General features: G+C 45.5%; 1 protein-coding gene across 3 annotated transcripts in view; it reads right to left on the bottom strand.

Annotated features, from left to right (window-relative positions):
- Window positions 1-21206, bottom strand: part of ate1 (arginyltransferase 1) — a 92958-nt gene that overhangs the window by 36847 nt on the left and 34905 nt on the right. For all 3 annotated transcript variants that reach the window (XM_084077154.1, XM_084077152.1, XM_084077153.1), the window contains 2 exons: window positions 9935-10116; window positions 1220-1319 (listed from right to left, as the gene is read on the bottom strand). In XM_084077154.1, the coding sequence (XP_083933280.1) occupies window positions 1220-1319; window positions 9935-10116 (282 nt within the window). The remainder of the gene's footprint in view (window positions 1-1219; window positions 1320-9934; window positions 10117-21206) is intronic.

The raw sequence follows: 21206 nt of genomic DNA, 5'->3' as shown, positions 1-21206 counted from the left end.
CTGAGGGAGGGGTGAGTGCCAGGAGAGGATAGAATGAGTGTGTGTGTGGGGGGGGGGGGTTCAATTTAGAGGCTGGGGAGAGAGCGAGAGCGAGGGGGGGAGGGGGGTATTAACACCTTCCACAGGTGTCTCCGTTTCCCCTCAATGCCATTACCAATGGTCTGACAAGAGGCCAAATTACCCGATGGCTGTAAAACGGTGGAACTACACTTTTTTTTTTGTACATCTGTATGCCCATCCGCATACAGCAGTTACAGTGGAGAAGACATGCAGATGGTCTGCCATGCTGTCGTGTACACACACACACACACACACACACACAGACAGAACGAACGGATTTCTGGAAGTGAGGCTCTGTGCAAGGGATTAAAATAACAAACAGATAGAGCGGAAACATTGGGCTCTCATGAATCGGGCTCGCACATCAAAGTCATGCTCATATATCATTCTGACAGTTCAGGGAGCGCGGCAAAACTTCCACTCTCTATGAGATACTGTAAACAGGGACGAGCAGAAATACGTTCATATACACACACAAACACACACAGCACCGACTATAGTACTTATGTGAAGAACTATTCTCAGTCGTAAGGATTCAGTGGCATAAAGAAGTCAAAGAAGGACTCAGACAGAGCAAAGTTGCAATGGTTAGATTTAGAATAGTCTGGGTTAAGGATAGCAGTGGAGGAAATGAGAGGAAGTGTGTATTTAGAATAGTCTGGGTTAAAGATAGCAGTGGAGAAAAGGAGAGGAAGTGTGTAAACTAGGGAGCACTGCCACGGAAGTTTGCATTACCAGTAGATTCTAGCAGTAAGATAACCAGGGACTCTTTTATTTGCCCATCGCATACCGCTCAGTTGGCACTGGATATGATGTAGTTTGATGTAGCGTTGAGAGGTCATCCATTATTTATTTATTATTATTATTAAATCTTTATTTGTTTCCTAAGTCGTTTCCTTTTTATTGTCGTGTATATTATTGACATGTTATTGATCGGTCTCAACACCGTCTGCACCTAACGGCCCTTCAGCTACATTGTGTTGAATTTTAAATATTTTAACAGGATTGAATTGTCGTATTATTGAGAACTGAGTAACACTGCCAAGGGTTAAATTCTCACTTATACGACACATGTTAAAAGTGCATGCTTTCACAGTACAGGACAGTCATGGGGAGCACTCTCCACAAAATGGCATGTTATGAACCGGCAAACACTTACCTTGTAACGCATCTTGGGACAGGAGTGAATGTAGAATCCCAGATAGTAGTAGGACAGCTTGGGAGACTGTTTCTGCAGCTGCCTGGTGAAGGCAATCTCCCTGTTTAAAAGGAAACAAAAATACACACAATTGAAGACAGCCATCCATGGAAGGATGGACCCGATAGCTTGAACCTCGTCCATAGTGACTTGTTCAGGCCCGCAGGTGGTGTTCATCAGTGACACATTCATAAATCAACCCATGTATTTCCCTAAATAACAGCAACTGTAACAACAAGTGTTACAGTTTAGTACCAGCAGCAGATTCATCCCCCCCCCCCCCCCCCCCACCACGCAAAAAGCACCGACTTGGTCGATCCTTTGTGCTGGTAGCCATGAAACTATACAATGAATGACACCACTGGACGTTCCTCCACCAGGCGTTCCCCCTCGTCCTCAGATAAATGACTCATGCTCTCGCCGATGTCTCTGGCGCCTTTGCTCATGGACTACTGGGATTTCCACTGGCATCATCATAATTAGAGGCCTGCCAAAGGCAAACTGCCCCAAATGCTTTTCAATGGGGATAGATTGTATATTCCTGTTTTTATTACTGTCCAAATTTATGACGGTGTGTGTGTGTGCGCGCGCGCGCATGTGTACGTGTGTGCGTACATGTGTGTGCATACATGTATAGATAGATAGATACTTTATTTGTCCTTGCGGAAATTCATTTTGTGCCAAGCATGTGTGCGCGTGTGTATGCACACACGCACACGGTAGATCATTTGTTCGTTTTTACCCACATTACGGGGGATACATTATGTATTATGTACACAATAATATATAAAATCTTTATGCATATTTATACCCGTTAATAGATCATACAACATGGAAATCCCAGGCAGAGGTCCAAGCAAGAACCTTAATCTAATTTCCTTCAGATTTTGGTACCATATTCCTAATCCCTGCACATTCATTCATCCATCTTTCTTTTAATTGTATTTATTTTCTTATTTTTCCTGTTATCTGTGCTGTGTTTCATACTGTGGTACTGCTTTGACAACTGAATTTCCCTCATGGGATCAATGAAGGTCTGTCATCCAGCTATCCTAAAAGAATATTTGAAAATAAACAGATGTCCAATCATATGTATTTGGTCTTTGATGTGTCACACCGGGATATCAATTAATCAGGACAGTGATGAATAGGTCTGGCAGTGGAGCAGCCGCAGATCAAACTAGGGTCCTTGGCTAATAGGAAGTAAATGGCCACACTAATAAAAAAAAGCAGCTTTTCCTGTTCCCATTCGATTGCACAAAAACAACCGTTTCTCTATAGGCATTGAGTCCCAAGAGCAGAACAAGAAGGTGGGGAAGAAAGGAAGAGAGAAAGCGTGTAAAATAAAGACTTAGAACTTGGGAGATTTACACAGCATCCTCAAATACAGTAAATGTCTTTTCCCCAATAGCGCCTTCCTTAATTGCATCCTTTCTTTTCCCCCTGAAGCCCATTTTCACATTCTCCCTCTGCCATTTCCTTCACCATTCCATAACCGAATTCCAACTCCTTTCTGCTCTCCTTTTGTTTCACTCTTCCTTCCAGCCCCTCTGTCTTTCACCCACTCAAATGAAGGAGGGTGGGGGGGGGGGGTGTGTGTGTGGGGATTCCCTTTTTTATTTTTATTTAAAAAAAAGAAGAAAAAAGTAAGAAGAGAGGGAGAAAGGGGTCCTAAATAAAATGGATGCACTGAAAAATACGACGCGGGACAAAGCCGGGCCAAGGTCGGAGAGAGTGGAGAGTGGGAGGAGAATATAAAGGAGGAGGGTGAAGAAAAGGGAGCAGGGAGGGGAGAGGAGAGGCTGCTGGAGTGAGGTGCTAGAAGGTCATCCACTTGCTGCCAGGTTCCTGGGTTCCCATCCCCTCTCCACAAAGGGCCGACCGGGCCCTGAATGGGGGGGATCAGGAGAGGTGAGGGCCCCATTCACAAAAAGCCCCCCCCCCTCCGCCGCAGCCCTCCCCCCCCCTCCTCCCTTCACACCCCCACCCCCGTGGCAGCAGCTTGAGTCTGCTATTATCCGCTCTTCAGCCTTCTGACACTCCAACACAAGCCAATTATCAAGCCCTCCGCTCCCTCATACTGATGTGCACAAACACACCACACAGACAAACAAAAAGGCATTTTTTCGCACATGCAATAGTGCACACCACCACGCAGGTTTCAGGACATCTTCAACGTGAATATGGAAACATTACGAAAACATAACATTCTAGGAAAGAAGATTCACTGATCAGTAGCCACACATAGTGTGTGATAATTAAGGCATCAACACAGACAAACATAAGCAGAAGGCTATCTACAAAGACCATTTGGCCAATACAGTGAAATGTACTGTAATAGCAATATCTGGCAGAAAATATATTTAAATTCAGGTTTATCAATACATCATATTAAACACTATTGGGGTATAATAGTGTAGTGTGCACACATGCAGAGATAACACACTGAGCCCCTGCTGGACAGCAGCTGGTTTCTTTGAACGGCAGTGCCTCAGACATCTCTTTATGCAGCACACTACACTCCTCCTGTGCTCTGGGCCTCTATACCACTGTTTCCCAAACAGTGGGTAGGGACCCATCTTTGGGTCGCGGACACATTTTTATGGTGGTGAGTAAATATCTTCCTCTTTTTTGTTTCCTACGTAATCTTTTTTTTTTTTTTTTTTCCAAAAGATTTAAATACGTTTATAAAGCCATTTTTGTCATCAATTAAAAACAAAACAAAGATCAAATAAATCAAATTTAAAAAAAGTAGTAAGTAGTAAATAGCTGATCTACAAGCTCGCAACAATTTTCACTAGTTTGGGTCCCGGGCAAACGTCTCTTTTGGGTCTTGAGCTAAAAAGTTTGGGAACCACTGCTCTATTACTACACTCCAATCCCATAAGGAGTTCCTCAACATCTCCCTCTGCTGTTCTTACTGCAGTATCACAAGTTTCAACATTCAAAGACCATTTGTCACATGCTCATATGTGTATGAGCAGTGAAATGTTGGTGTGGCAGACTCTGACAGGCAGTGCTACAACTTAATACCCAACATAACGTATATATATTACAAAATATAATAATGGTAGCTAATATAGGATACAAAATGTAAGTTTTTACACATCATTACTTACTAAGTATTACTTACTGCTAGTAGTAGTACCTTAGACCAGTTACAATATTTACCTGTAACAGTTCTGCCTTAAATACAATATAAAAACATAAAATGTATGCAAGCGGGTTGGGCAGAAAATGTCCGACAATACTGTACGTGACCTGTTGATGAGTGGGTATTTACAGGTTAAAGACAGCTGACCTGACAGTTGGGTCATTGTTCAGAGCTCTGATAGCTCTGAAAAAGCTCTTTCTGTGTCCCTGTAGTGGCCTTGTTGTGACAATGCAAGTGTTTACCTGACTGCAGCGACACAAACAGTGCATTGGTGGTGTGATGTGGGCCATTCAAAATCCTTTTAGCTCTCATCAGACACCTTCTGGAAAACGAATATTGCAGGGAGGCAAGTGAAGTCTCCATGGTGCTCTGCAGGGCACGCTGGACCCGCACCAAACAGTGACAGCCCCCGTCGGAATGCTATATAGCCGAGTAGAAGGATTTCAGATTTTCTTTGAGCTCATCTTCAAGCTGTCGGAGGTAGTATAATGCTTAGCCTTCCTAGTGTCTGTGTGCACTGTCCATGACAGGTCCTCAGTGATGTGCATACTGAGGTACTTGAAATTGCTCACCCTTTCCACGGGTTTCCCATTGATCATAAGCAGGGCGTAGGTCCTCTGCCATTGAGTACATAAATCCACAACCATCTCCTTGGTTTTTACCGGCATTCAAGAAAAGGCTGTTGTCCTGGCACCACAAGCGACAGGTCTGCCACCTCCTGCAGATAGGCCTTCTCGTCGCCGTTTGTGATCAGGCCCACCACCACTGTGTCGTTGGCAAGCTTGATGGTGTTGGAGCTATGCCTGGCCAGTGGCCACACAGTCTTGTGTGTACAGGGAGTACAGCAGAAGACTCAGAACGCAACGCTCCGGTGTTGAGGGTGAGGGCGTTGGAGGTGAGTCTGCCCACCATGACAACCCAGGCTCTGGCAGTTAACAAATCCAGGATCCAAATACACACAGAGGAGCTCAGTCTAGGTTATATACAGTTTAACAGCCTGGTAACACGTATGGTGTTAAAAGCTGAACTGATGTCAATGAACAGCAGCCTAACATATCCCCCGCCTTGTTGTCAAGGTGGGAGAGGACGACAAGCATAACCTGGGAGATGGCGTCGTCCGTGATCTGTTGGGATGGTAGGAAAACTGCAGTGCTGAGAAGAAAGGAGCAGATGTAATCCTTAAAGGGAGCCGTGGCCGATTTTAAACCTAAACCCCATTGTTCTGTGTGAGGAGATCAATTGAATGACAAAACATGAACATATTTGTACATATCTGTCAAATGGATCAAACTACAAACTACAATTTCCATTGTAGTGGGGTAGCAGACATCCAGAAAATTTGTATCAATAATAAATACATTCATGCAATTTCCAATGTACAAGACAACTAAAATGACTAAACGAGAGTATAAACTAATTGATGGCTATAAATAGGCCCAGCTGCTATTCAGCTAGCACTTCAATAATATAATTCAGCAAAAAATAACCAATGTCTTCTGTGTATTTCTCTGCCAAATGTTGACATTGCGAAACAATGACATCAAACACGTCTTTTCACGTCATCAAGCCTACGGAATGTACATTTTGCATCGATTTGTTGCCATGCTATATCATTGATCTCCTCACACAGAACAATGGGATTTCGGCTGAAAATCAGAAAAGTTTTCAGATAATTTGCCTCTCAAAGCACATGACGACAGATGTGTCAGCGCTACCAGGCTGCAGTCATCCAGGCAGGCTGGGGAGGCATTCTTGGGCATGGAGACAATGGTGAACCTCTTGGAAGCATGTGGGGACCACAGATTGGGCCAGAGCGAGACTGCAGACAGGAGATTCGGCACAGGTCTTGATGACTCGCCCGGAGATTCAGTCTAGGCGGGATGCTTTCCTGCAGCTCACCCGTTTCTCACCCGTTGACCCTGCTGGCCGTCAGCCTAGCATTAACATCGGTGACCTTGATCCATGCATAGAATGAGTTCACATCGTCCGCTAGAGCAGCATCAGCACTTTGGACAGACGGGCACATTTCTTTTCATGTGATGCCTCTTGATCCCTGCCACTTACGTTGCATGTCACATTGTTAGAATTGAGTTTCCACTCTGTCCTTGTATTATATTATACTCCCGTTATTGGGAAAATTACTTGCAGAAAGGTGGGAGAGGGGAACCTTATAACCCTTCTTGGAGGGCGAGTAGCAGTGGTCCAGTGTTTTTTCTTTCCTGGTGGGACACTTTACGTGTTGCTAAAAGTTAGGCAGAACTTCTTCAAGTGTATAACCACTTAGTGTAATAGTTCATAAAACAAGAAAATTGTAATGCATTAACGGGCAGTGATGCATTGGTAGAGGTTTTGGGTGGTGTCGTTCCCTTATCATGATGTAACTAGTCCAAATGCCGAGATATCTTGCTCTGTAAACTAATGGATAGTCGACTGACTATAGTGATCCTGTGGAGTCGGTGGACATTACTAGTGTTGGGTCCCACTGGGGAAATACATTATGCCTAAACGCCACAGATGGCCATTGAAAAATAGCAGATATACAAGCTCACAGCGCTTCACTTTGTGAAGTTCTGCGAGCTTGTACATCTGCTATTTTTGACTGGTTTAGATGGCATTTGTAGAATCGGCCTCAGGTCTTATTGGGTTATAATTAACCCATTAAGACCGGGAATGCATCTGTGTCATTTTAGATTTCTTTGGCTATTAAAAAATAGCAGATATACAAGCTCATAGCAAGGCACCGAATACCGCGCTGGTATTCGGTGTCAACATTTGTAAAATGTTTTGTTCCAGGGACCCCAGAAGCAATTTGAGTTACAAAAGTTCGCTTTGAAAAAGATACTGTATATTCAAAGATTTGCACACATTTTAACGATTCATTTAAAAAATAGTAGATCTACAAGATCTGCTATTTTTGAATAGCCAAAGAAATCTAAAATGACAGAGATGCGTTTCCGGATTGAATGGGTTAACTTAACAGTCTGGGTTTCACTGTGTATTCACTTGTGTGACTGTGAAGTGCCTTGGATTGAAGCGTCCGCTGAACAGCCATGTGTTGTGCCGTGTTCTGTGATGTCTGCCTTGAAGTACTGGACGGTGTGTGCTCCAGGACCACACCACAGTATCAGGATAGGGAGTGTCCAGGCCTGATCAAAGGGCTTGTGGCTCTGGCGTCTGTAAACAGGCGGGAGGACTTCAAGCGCCCGCTGGCCTAACGTTTCTGAAGGCCTTCCTCCGCACAGTGAGCTCTCTTGTGTTGCTTTTGGAGCCAGACTCTTGGAATAATAAGAGAACGGAGGAACGTGTGTTTATGATGTGCAGGGTGTTCTCTCTATACGAGGGGAGCCGATCTCATCCCCAACTGCTGGGACTCACTTGCACCCTTGTGGACGTGCACGAAGACACACACACACACACACACACACACACACACCCCTACTATATGTATGCGTTTGGCTTCCCTACACTCACACACTCTGTATATACGTACACACCTGTATACACCAACACTGAAGCCGAGATCACCCAGTCTCACATCTGTGCAGAAATATTTTAAAAAGGCTTTCTCACATTATTGGGTTACATTTTACAGGAAACACCAGATGTACTGTATGTGTGTATATACGCTGTGGGAGTGTGTAGTGTGTGTGTGTGTGTGTGTGTGTGTGTGTGTGTGTGTGTGTGTGTGTGTGTGTGTGTGTGTGTTAGTGTCAGTGTACGCCGTGTGTGATCTCTTATTTCATCCCGGCAGACAGCACTGTCGTCAGCCGAACCACAAACGGTACGCTGCCTCGGCCAATCAAGACAGACGAGCAAGGAATTCACCCTGACCCACAGTATAGTGCACTCGCCGTATACTGTTCTAAGGAAAGACTTTAAGAGGGGCGGGCAAGGGAAGGGAAAAGTGTCAGCGAGACTGAAGGGTTAAAAAGAGGACAAAATAAAAGGGGGAGAAAACAGCAGAGATGGGAGTTAAAGGAGAGAAACATAACCTGTGAGGAGAGTATAAAAAAAAGTGTGAGTACTACTCAGATGTACAGTTTTCCCCCTATAGATGATGTGCACTTTTGTGATGCACATTGTTTACTCAGCCATGTTGTATGGCAAAACCCACTTAACAGAACACAAATCTGTGGATGGTAAGTCTACTGCTGGATCCTTAATTTGCAAAGTGAGTGTTCATATTACATCTGCAAGGCTGCCTAAGAATTTGGAACATTTGGACAATGGACATGTTATTATGTGGCAAAAAGTGTGACTGTTGGGAGAACAGGATCCTTAAAGTTTGTCCTCAGCTACACTATTCCTCAGATAATATATAATGGTCAGACAAGCGATCTGCCCGACATAGCATAGTACCGCGACCTCCACAACTATTTGGTGATGGTGAATGGAACCGTCATATTTCACCAGCAAGGCTCTAAATAATTTAAATGTCTCTATCTTTAGCCACATTATCCCTGGTGTCCCTATTTTCGACATGCCATTCATTATAGGCTAACATTTTCCCAAATATTCAAAAACAGCACAAATACTATAGCAGTTCTACAAGCTCACAATGTGTCATGATGCAATACATTTTCACCAAGTGATACCGTCAACAAAGTAAAATATATTGTGGCAGCTTGGCTGACCAGGTTCAAAATATGGAAGGAGGTAAACAATTCCTTGTTTTTGATCAGGTCCACGGTGAGTTGCAGTTTCATGCTAGCTAACTTGTACCGTACTAGCCCTGAACCAACCCACTGAATCGCCCACTTTTAACTTTTTTCAAAATGCAGTAACATTGTAATACACTTCTTTTCAAGGGATTTAGAATTTAATCATGGAATTATTAACATGAAATGGGTAGAAGTGTGTGATTCAGGGGGCTTGATCCATTATAACAAATTTGTTTTAAATATGAGCTTTTCAGATGTACCCATTTTGACAACCTCTCTGCCCTCAGCCGGGAACGTATCTATGAAACAAAACACCGCTCTTCTGCCCTCGTCTTTATGTACATCCAAATGCAGAACACAAAATGTACATTTTGACAATCTTGCCCACTTATTTTCAGGATGGGAGTGATACTTGACTTGTCACTTTGCCAGTATGGTAGCCCAGTACTAGTAGTAGACCTCCGTTTTGCCGTCCAACACAAAAGTCACGTGATCTGTCAACATCATCTGCACGTCCACTACTAGTACTACAGCATTGGTTCTCAAAGTGGGGTCCGTGGACCCCCAGGGGTCCTTGGAGGAGTACCAGGGTGTCCCCAGAAAGATGTGTTAATATAGAGTTCAATCATTTTAACCACTTAAACCATATTTTATAGTTTGGCTATTCAAAAATAGCAGATATACAAGCTCAAAACTTGCGGAAATCTTGGAATATATATATATTTTAAAGCGAACATTTGTAACTGACATTTTTGCTTCTGGGAGGTCCCTGGAACAACATATTTTCAAGATGGGGGTCCGCGGCCAAATACATATCATTTTGGGGGTCCTTGACATGAAAAGGCGGCCACTGACACTCACCTGAGCGCAGAGTAGGAGCCCAGAGAGAGCGAGGCGAACTCCGGGTGGTAGTACAGGTAGACGGAGGACACAGAGGTAGGCAGGATGTCTATCACGCCCACCGCCACGATACGGCCGTCCAGCCAATACTGCTGGTGGAAGGAGCCGTAGCCCGCATCTGGCCCGTCAGGAGGTGACTCCGCCTGAGAGGGGGGGAGAAAGTGGGGGGGAGAGTGGTCTTTGGTTGCAGGTCAAAGCAATACCATGACTCAAGTGAACAATAAGTTTGCATGGAAAATATATAAATCACAGAGGAGCGAGAACAGGGGGGGGGGGGTTAACTGGACTATTTTACTTTCTTTTGGAGATCAACTTTCTCATGCAAACACACACACACACACACACACACACACCTGTAAGTTGATGTATTATAACTCAGGCCCCATTCCCTGGCAGGCCTCGCACATTAAGTGTGGGGGTGTACAGTAGCCTCACGCTCAGTCTGCTAATGGCTCCCAAATGTGGAGCGAGATCAGGAGCAGGGTGGGGGTAAAGAGTGTGTGTGTGTGTGTGTGTGGGGAGTGGCGAGGGGGGTGGGGGTAACTAGCCGCAGAAACACACCAGGAGAGGCCTTTTTAATAAAAAGACCCTGCATGAGCAAAATCCATTTCACCAGGCAGCGGTGGAATGAAGCCAAGCTTTCCCCTATATGTTTGTGTCTGCTCACTCCATGTGTGCACCGAAGAATGTGCCTGAGTGTGTGTGTGTGTGTGTGTGTGTGTGTGTGTGTGTGTGTGTGTGTGTGTGTGTGTGTGTGTGTGTGTGTAGTCCATTAATAAAACAGTTAAAGGCTTCACACATATTACTTTTCTCACCATGATCGGCATGCTGGGTTTTTCAATCAAGTCATTTGACTGCTTTCTATCACAGAGGGTTAAGACTAGATGAGGAGGAGGGGGGAATGTGTTAGGTTTAGAAGCCATACTAAGCCAGGGTATTGGTGTGTGTGTGTGTGTGTGTGTGTGTGTGTGTGTGTGTGTGTGTGTGTGTGTGTGTGTGTGTGTGTGTGTGTGTGTGTGTGTGTGTGTGTGTGTCTCCAAGTGTCTGCACGAGTAACGGGATCCCATTCTTTCACCAAGACCCATCTGGGCCCGGTTAAGCACTGCAGACACTGCTAGTTATCACAACACCAGGAGAGCTAGCTTGCTAATCCAGTGCACCCACTGAGCCCACACCCTGACCAAATTAAACCTGTGCGCAAAAAAAAAGAAAACACACACACACACACACACACACACACACACACACACACACACACACACACACACACCTCGCTGACCTCAGAGGGCTGAGCACAACCAATGGGGTGCATCTGTGCCACATTCTTGCTTATAGCCCCCTCTGAGGGACTGCTTAAAGTAGAGCTGGCAGTAAAAACAAAGCTAGATCCCTCCAGCTCAGACCCTGGGACACCCAGGTCTGATTACCTGCCTGTCTGACACAATGCACACCGGGATCCATTCTCTCCGAGTGTGTGTGGGTTGTAACTGGTGGTTGATTAAAGTGGTGGTGTGCAGTGCCACATCAGAGGACATGTGATAGGAGAGAGAGGTGGAGTGTGGGTTTGGTCCACATTAGCTGTGACTGACTGACTGACTGACTGACTGACTGGCTGACTGGCTGACTGGCAGGGCAGGCAGGCAAGGAGGAGGCGGCCAGTCGGCAAGCAGAGTGGGCGGGGTGTGAAATGGAGAACCGTTAGCTGTAGGGGTGGAGGTATGATGATGGGCTGGCCCGTCACCACATCTGGAGCGGTTCTCTGGAGTTTCTGCTTGCCATATAGGTCTGTCTGCGTGTCTGGGGCCGGGGGAAATGTCCGTCAGTGCAGGCAGGCGCCCTGTTAGTTTCTTGGCATCGGCTCCCCCCCATGAAACACTGGAGGCTTTGTCGAGAGGCCCCCCGTGTCATTTAGGAGTCGTCAGTGAGAAGTGAGCGCATTGGGCTTCCAAATGTGTGTATGAGGAGGCCTGCGTGTAATAGAGGGAGAATGCCTGTGTAACAGCACGATTGTTTTTGAGTGTGAATGCCGGTGCTCAACTGGTAATAGCCTACCATGTCTGTTTATACAGTGGTTCCCCCGTTCAAGGCTGATCTTGTCTGACTGACCTGTGTGTCACCTCAAAGGACAGCCTAATGGCTTTGTCCTTGCCACTGTGACAACAATCTAAACATTCCCCACACTAAATGCTTCAAACCACCCCTGAGTCTGCACGGCAGGCCCAAATCACTCTCATATGGACCAGACATCAGGCTCAGCCTCGCTCTCTCCTTCCTCCTGTTCAGGGCAACAAGGAGCAAGAGCATTAAGTGAATGCACACTGCCTCTGCAGGCCGAGTGGGAAGTAAAGGTTCCATTAGCCTCAAATTAGACTTGGATCATATAGTATTCATGACCTTTTTTGTACTGTTATTGTTCAATGAGGCAAACCCTGGTTCCTGATGGGAGATCAGGAACCTACAGTATATAGGCTAACATGCTACAGCAAGTCTAACTAGTAACTCTTGAAGCCTGTTAGTACGGCAAGGTTTACCACTCAAGTCGGTGGACAGCCAAATAAGCGAGGTGCTGTAGCATAATAAAAGGCTAACAAAAGTACGTATTGGATATACCCCATCTTCATGTGTAACTATATCTCCAACAGTGGCATTGTTTTGCCTGGACTCGAAGGTAATGCAGTTGTGATTTTAGCGTCATGTAAATTGACAAGCTGATCACGAAGAACAGACGAACAATCTCGCTAAATGGTTTAACTCTCCCGCTCGCTCACTCACACATACAAGGCCTGCAGGCAGGTTGCTGGTCAAGGCATTCAGTAACGGCTCGTTTAATCTGCTGAGGAAACGACAGCATCTGATTACTCCCTCCATCAGTCTTCTGGAGACCAGACTCATGATACAGGCTGCTCTCACTGCCACACACAACGCTGCCCTTATAGTGGACATACATACATACTGTACATACACACACGCATAGAATCCGGAGGTCACGTGTTGACCATTGCTGAGGGTAACCTTGAGCAAGACTATGCACATGTCCTAGTTTCAGGGCCACTGTGCTGGAACTGAATGTTACTGAAGTGGAGTCACTGGATAGTCTTTAAGAAGGTCCAATAAGGACAGCGGCATCTGCTAGCTTTCTTTTATGTGAAAGCTGGGAATCTTTTGGTTTGAGGCCCATACATTTTCATATCTTGTAGCTATTGGCAGGCGGGCGTAGCAGAGTCATTATATGGAGGGCCAGAGCTGCCATATTTAAATAAAGGAATAAATGACATTTATTTCCCAATGTATTAATTTCCCGTTTATTCATTTAGCCATTTATTAATTTATTTCTGTATTTCCTCACCCGTTTTGTTTCTTCAACCATATGTTATTGAGGGTGGCGTGTCTTGACTGTTCAGGTATTAAGGTACCTGAACAGTCTGAGCACTATCCTACTATAATTCTAGTAACCTCTGTGCGTGCGTTTGTAGTGGTGGTGGTGGTGAAGCTACCCGGTTCTCCCCACTGGCTGGACCAATTGCTCTGATTTTGCACACAGCCATTGACCATTACCATCTCAACTTAACTGTGAAGCCCGTTTTTCAATTTCATCAAATCTCAGCTTCTTATTAGCGTTTTTGTGTCAAAGAATGTCGTCCCATGGCTGCGGCTGCCCAGCTATGGGACGAACTGCCTCCCGGGTTGCCAGATCATGTGCGCATATCCCCCCACGGCTGCGTCGACCGGGTATGGTCTAGTAACTATAACTATAACTATAATTATATCGTTCACCATTGTATTTTATTTATAGTTGGTGTGAACTCTGCCATCCACTTGACTTTTAAAACTATATTTGTATTAGTTATAGTTATAAGTCTGAAGGGCCCTTTATATTAGCAAACAAACCCGCACTGTGATGAGATTTCAGTGTCAGGCACTTTTCACAAAGAACCACAAATGTTCAGTTGAAACTGTAATATTTAGGCAACTCTGCTTGTTGTGTTGCATGGTATCCTGTATTATAAACTGCTAACTGCACATACGTAGCCTCGCGTAGCCAGACAATATCACTGCGTGGATATGAGTCTGGTGCGTCTATGAGGAATATTTTTTTCCAAGGGGGCGGGATCAAACCAATGGCTCTCGACGCAATTGGTTAGACCTCCAACCAACTACCAATTACAGTCTCCATATTTGAATACTGGTCCCTGATTGGTCACCCCAGACTTCGGGAGCAGGAAATTAATTCACAACGGAGCGGTGCCAGACCCAAATCGCAGAGGGCCATTTTTTTTTGCACTGGCAGATTCGTCTGGTCCCAGGCTACCACATACGATGTATAAAATATAATACAAAAAGTCAATGAATAAACTTTTATTTACATAGAAAAGAGGAAGAATTCCACTTCTTTCATTTACCTATTTAACCATAAGTACTGTATATACTCATGTACTCAAGTATGTTTTGGGTCATTAACTGTTGAATTAACTCATTCACCGTAGTCATTAACCATAGTCAACAGGCACTGGGCAGACAGGCAGACAGAAAGTCTTGGTCTGCTGCCATATTAACGTATTTTTTTTATCACACTGAAAAGTGTTGGACCTCTTTGCGCTCTTAGGACTCCTTTGTGCATTCTGTCCCAAATGCCTGTACGGAAAGTAGGAAAGGGGCTTTTGTGTATTCTGCACCCTTGGCATGGAATACAATGGAGAATGACTTAAAAGTAAACAAAATAATTTTGCTAAATGATTTTAAATCCAAAATGAAATAAATGGAAGCAGATTCCTTAATATGTCAATGTTTTAAATTTATCTGGTTACGAAATTGATTTCTACTGTGGAAATCTCTTTTGAAATGTGATTTATTTCAATTCTGTCCCCTTTTATATTTTCGTCTTGTGACTGTTTTTAATTATGCTGCTGCCTGTCTTGGCCAGACGAGGAGACTTTTACTCTCAATGGTGACTGAACCTGGTTAAATAAAGGTAAAAAAAAAAAAAAGATTATATGCATTTAAGACTTAATGCAAGTTGTTTCACTAGCAGGATTTAGACAGATGGATTTAGCCTAATTACTTCATGCATTTTCTGTACACACAAACCCGTTTTATTTAGAGTTGTTGCTACTGCCAGATCATGCCGTTATGAACATATGGTCATGACATGCATACACAGCAGGCTGCACATCTGCTATGCTACAGTATGTCAGGTGGCATGTCACTGATGTTTGTGCATCGGTGGAAAGCAAATAAGGCCCAATGTGTTTATTGCTTATCAAGTTAAAGTCTATATACTTAGTCCCAGACTCCCATAGGTCTCAATAGTTGGTCCGCTCCTTTTGTCCCCATCCTGTACGCTAGGGGTGTGCCGATACACTAATTTCACCAAACGATACGATACGATATTTGGCTCACAACTTCGATACGATTTCGATACGATACGATACGCACTTTTTTTATTATGAAAATATATGGAGGAGAAAAAAAGAAAATGCAAACAAATAATTCTATTTTTGCATTATTCAGACATGCAAACTTGTAGCTTATCAGCTACAATAGCCGTTTTGAATCCAAATAGTATGACACCTGACCCGAAAAAAAAACATGTTGTCACTCTTTTCACTTCGGGGACGTTTGCATGCCTGATTATTATGATTGTAAAAAAAAAAAAAATTTTTTTTTTTTCAAAAACGATATTTTTTTTCCCCAAAACGATACATATCGTCGCGAAAACGTATCGCGATATATCGCGGGACGATATATCGGCACACCCCTACTGTACGCTAAAGCTCCTTACCAAAAACGCATCGCGTTGCGAGCTTGTAGATATGCTATTTTCGCCTAAATGGTCGCCTCAGAATAGGGACGCTAGGGTTCCTGTGGTTATCTCCTACCATGTGCATCCATCCTTTCAGGAGACAGGGAGGGGCGGATAATGCCTATAGGTCCATACAAAAAAAGGTCTGGTGACTAATTAGCCAACACCTGTGTTAATGGTTGTTTGCCCTCCGGATAGACAGATTAAGAGGCTGTATGAACAAAAAAAAAAGAAAAAATTACCCCATTGAGCCCCGATCTGCTTGTAATATTGTCAATAAAACCACGGCCAAAAACACCCCCATCACATACATACATATACATACATATTCACACACACACTCTCACACACACACACACGCACACGCACACACACACACACACACACACACACACACACACACACACACACACACATATATACTGTACACAAACACACGTGGAAGAAACACTGACAGCTGATGCTAATTAATCCAACTGTGTTTCAGCACGAAGCCCCTGTAATTTTGGTGAAATGGAACACAGCAACAAACAAATAAGTGAGACAAGCAGCGTTAATTAGCCACATTTGGAGGTGTAGTATGGTGCAATTGTGAACTTAATCGTCCCAACAGCGTTTGCATACATTTGTATAAATGCATGCTTACACGTGAGCTGATGAACCACACAGTACGCTCAGTCCATGTGGTATGTGGCTGTGTGTGTGTGTGTGTGTGTGTGTGTGTGTGTGTGTGTGTGTGTGTGTGTGTGTGTGTATTTTAATAGCGCTCTGATTGGAGACAGATGGAAGTCAACACGCAGTGGTAGCGGACAGCCATGCATACTTCCAGTGAAATAGAGAGCAGTTGGACAGAGACTTAAGAAGACAGAGTGTGGATCACAGAAAGAGGAAGAAAAAAAAGAAAAGAAAAAGAAAAACACAAAATGAATTTGCAGAGAGAGGAGGCCACTGAAATCAAAGCCTGAGAGGAGCGGACAGAGGGGAGGCAGGCTGTGAGACATGTGAGGGACTGTGATAGTGTGGGTGTGTGTGGGTGTGTGTGTGTGTGCACACGTGTGTGTACAGACTAGAGCAGAGTAATTCGGTGCGTCTGGCCGCCAGCCTTGACGAGGTGATAAAAGCTTGTTTCCTATAAACACTAACGATGTTCATTAGTGGAGGCCTGAGGGGGCCCACAGGGCCACGCGGGGGGACACTGTATGTGTGTGTGTTCAATTCTATTAAAGTGGCGGTTTTAAGCACCCATCCCACGTCTAATTGCTGGTGTAATTGTCCTGACCCAGCGGTTCACACTAGTCCTCCTGATGGCTACAGATGACCAGGCATGTTTTTGAGTCTGGCAGACAGACTTGCTGGCAGACAGACTGAGAGATTTACTACGTGAAGTAGCCTAGCTCTGAGCTGGTGAGAGACGGACGTGCTGCGGCTCTGCTCCGCTCTGCTTAGCTTAGCTTATAACAGCGTCTCACACAGCGGTAAATCGAAGTATTTTACAAACTTTTAAACCATGTCATCTATTTCCACTTACGGCCATGATTGCCAAGTGGCCTACTTTTAATCCCATTTTACTTTTTTAACGATCGGCCCTACCGATCACAAGTTACAGTGCTGTTTGGCCGGCCTGTCTTGACGTGACAACGCGCCTTGACAGCTAGGCACCCGGCATTAGCCTGTTTGACAGCTCGCTAGCCGGGAGCTAACCGCTGTTTGACAGCTCGCTAGCCAGGAGCTAACCACCAATAATATCTCGGCTCCACAACTACTGCTATACGGATACCACCACTGGACACGAAACACCACTACTGCTGTGAACCCAGCACTACAAAACCACCACCATCTATAACTGATCGAACGCCGATCCAACTCACAGGCCCAGTCTCTGGGCCTTGTTGGTAAGTCTCACTCTCAGTTGGACCTTCTCTGTGTTCCGGTTCTACTTCTGAGGCCTACTCTCTGCTGTGGGCACCCGTTGGTGCCCTCGCGAGTACGTACTGTCCTGAGAAAGCCACCCCGGCAACACTACTACTGCTAGCCTGCTACACCTTCTCCTGTCACTTTCCACCTTTACTGGCCACAGTCTCTTTTCTTCCCCAGCTACAACACCACCATGGAGTCACTTACCTTTTCATCACCTGGCTGCGACGGCTGTCTCCACCTCAAGCAGAAGGTGTCCGAGCTGGAGGGGAGGATATCCATTCTCCACATGATAAAGGAGGATGAGCTCCTCCTCGACTCCTTGTACTCCTTCTGCCACGACCCCGTCGCCCCAGCACCCGACCCCGAGATGGATGTGACTGTCCCCGCCGCTGGACCCGAACGTCCCCGCTCCAGGGAGCTGGATGTGACTGTCCCCGCCGTTGGACCCGACCGTCCGCGCAGCCCCCCCTCCAGGATGCGGGAGCTGGACGCGACTCTCCCCGCCACTGGTCTGGATCGCCCCCGTCCCCCCACCACCAAGGTCGGAGAATTGTACGCGACTGTCCTCGCAGGGGCGGCTGGGCTGGGCTCAGCTGTCCCTGGTCTGGATGTCCCGGTCCACGAGCACCGGGAGGGCGCTAGGCCAAAAACTGCACCCTCGGCCAGCTCCACTCCAGGCCCCTGGATAACAATTGCCCGAGCCAAACATGGGGGGCCCCGCTCACGTTCACCACCACCAAACCCCCCACCCCCGCTACCAACTAGTAATCCATTTGCCGTCCTGGACATGAACGAGTTCCCTCCACCGTGCCCGTCATCCAACAGCTCGCTCTCCCCCCCGGTACTCCCCAGCCAGAAAAAAGTTCGCCAAAATCTACTAAAAACAGCAGTTAAACGCCGCTCGGAGTGTCTCTCTGGGCATCAACCATCAAAAAAGCCCACACTTCAAAACACCTGGGAATGGCCTGGGATTCAGGCATTGCAGACGCCCACCCCCCCCATACGGCGGACGTCTGTCTCCCCCAAAATGCCCCCCCCGTCGCAACCCCGCTCGCCAATTCCATCCCTCCTCCCCCCCCCCCACTGCGTTAATTATCGGCGACTCAATCATCAAGAACATCCGATTTGTTAACGCAATAACACGATGTTTTCCTGGAATAACAACTGCAAAACTTCTTGACGAAATCCCCGAAGTCCTGGCTTCTCTCCCCTCCTCTGTCACAAGGATTGTCCTTCACGTAGGGACCAACGACCGCCACTCAGAACTAACAAAAATCCATTTCACACGTCTCCTCGATCTCCTCAGCAGCAGCGGAAAGTCTGTTTACATCTCCGGCCCACTGCCCACGCTGTGTCGCGGTCGAGGAGATGTCCGTTCCAGTAGGCTGCTGGCTTTGCACCACTGGCTCCAGTTTGCATGTTTTTCCCACAACATCAACTACATCCACAACTTCTATCTATTCTGGGACCGTCCATCTTTTTATGCTGCCGATGGCCTTCATCCAAGCAAGTTAGGTTGCCAAACGCTTGCAAATAATTTGCATCGCTCCGTAGCTCCAAAACAATGACTGTTTACTACTACAGCTGTCCCGTCTGACCTCACTTCCTTCCACCACCAAACTACCCCAGACAGCCAATACATCGCCCCCCTGTGGCCGGGAGGGTTTTCTCCCTGTTCTGGGCCCAGACCCCTGATTATAAACTCTGACTCACACACTATAGATCTTCTTATTGACCACGAAGCCTACCCAACCATCATTCCCACTATAATAGGAAATAGGAAGTACAGTGCAAACAGAAATGGCCTTAACATACACAATCTGCATCCTATCAAAACTATATTACAGAGAACAAACAATTTTAATCAGATTAAAATTGGTTTCATCAATATAAGGTCACTAAATCTAAAATCCTCCATAATCTATGACTACATACACGACCATAACCTCGACATGATGGGACTCTGTGAAACCTGGCTTTCAGACAATGATGATGCACAGCTCCTGATAGATGCTTCTCCACCAGACTTTGTGTTTTCCCAAGTGGCCCGTAGCACAAAAAAAGGTGGGGGTGTTGCACTGATACATAACTCCAAATACCCACTAAATAAAAAACCCAATGTCTCTTTTACATCCTTCGAGCTACTATTAATGTCTTCATCACCACCCAGCCAGAATTCCAGCCAGAATTCCCTGCCTTTCTACATAGCCATCATATACCGCCCCCCTGGACCGTACACCCTGTTTCTGGAGGAACTCTCTCAGTTCCTATCAGACCTAGTTACTCGCGCCGACCATCTGATCATTTTAGGTGACTTTAACATCCACTACAATGACACATCCAATGCACTAAACAAAGCCTTTACATCCCTCATCGAAACCCTGGATTTCACCCAATTCATTACTGAACCTACACACCGAAATGGTAATACCATCGACCTCGTCCTGGCTCGGGGCATCAAAATCCAAGATGTATCAGTGTCTCCATCTGCTAAATCACTAACCGACCACTGCCTCATTGAGTTGAAGGCCCTGATCCCCCTACAGTCTATCAACCACTGCCCATCAAAAAGCCGCTGCATCAGTAATACAGCTAAAATAGCTTTAGAGTCCTCTCTGCCAACTGCCATCCACCCCTTCAACAGCTACTTTGGATCCCTCGACACCTTCACCAACGGATTTAACAATACTCTACTTGATACAATAGACTCCATTGCACCCTTTAAAACCAGAAAGCGCACATCCAATAACATCACACCATGGTTCAATGACAACACCAGAACTCTCAAGCAAATATGCCGAAACCTTGAACAGAAATGGCGAAAAACCAAGCTCGAGGTTTTCCGCATAGCATGGGATGAGTCCCTACACAATTACAAATGTGCTCTGAAACAGGCAAAAAATTCCTATTACTCCACATTAATAGCCAATAACAAGCACAACCCCAAATTCCTATTCAACACAATCACCAACCTTACCAAAACCGCTCACCCAGCTCCTCCCCATTCCATCAGTCCCCTCGACTTTATCCAATTTTTCGACAATAAAGTAGAGTCGATCAGACAACAGGCCATAGCCCAACCCATAACTAGCTTTCAACTTCCAACGTGCACATCCTCCACCCCTCATTTTAGCATCACCCTATCACAGTTTAACACAATATCATGGGATACTCTCAATAAACTGGTCTCTACATCAAAATCTACCACCTGCCTATTAGATCCATTTCCCACCAATCTGTTTAAAGAGCTGCTTTCCACATTAGGTCCCCCACTTCTCCTTATTATAAATGAGTCCCTAATTAGTGGCATTGTCCCATCAATTTTCAAAACTGCCATAATTAAACCCCTACTTAAAAAACCAAACCTTGACCCACATACACTAGCAAACTACAGACCAATATCAAACCTTCCATTCATGTCCAAACTACTTGAAAGAGTTGTCTCCAGCCAGCTTACAGCCTACCTCACAAATAACAACCTCTATGACAGTTTTCAGTCTGGTTTCAGATCCCAAC

This window comes from Gymnoscopelus microlampas, assembly GCF_963454915.1.
Source record: "Gymnoscopelus microlampas genome assembly, chromosome: 13".
NCBI classification, from domain to species: domain Eukaryota; kingdom Metazoa; phylum Chordata; class Actinopteri; order Myctophiformes; family Myctophidae; genus Gymnoscopelus; species Gymnoscopelus microlampas.
Note: the sequence above shows the minus strand (reverse complement) of the source record. Positions and strands in the feature narration are given on the sequence as shown.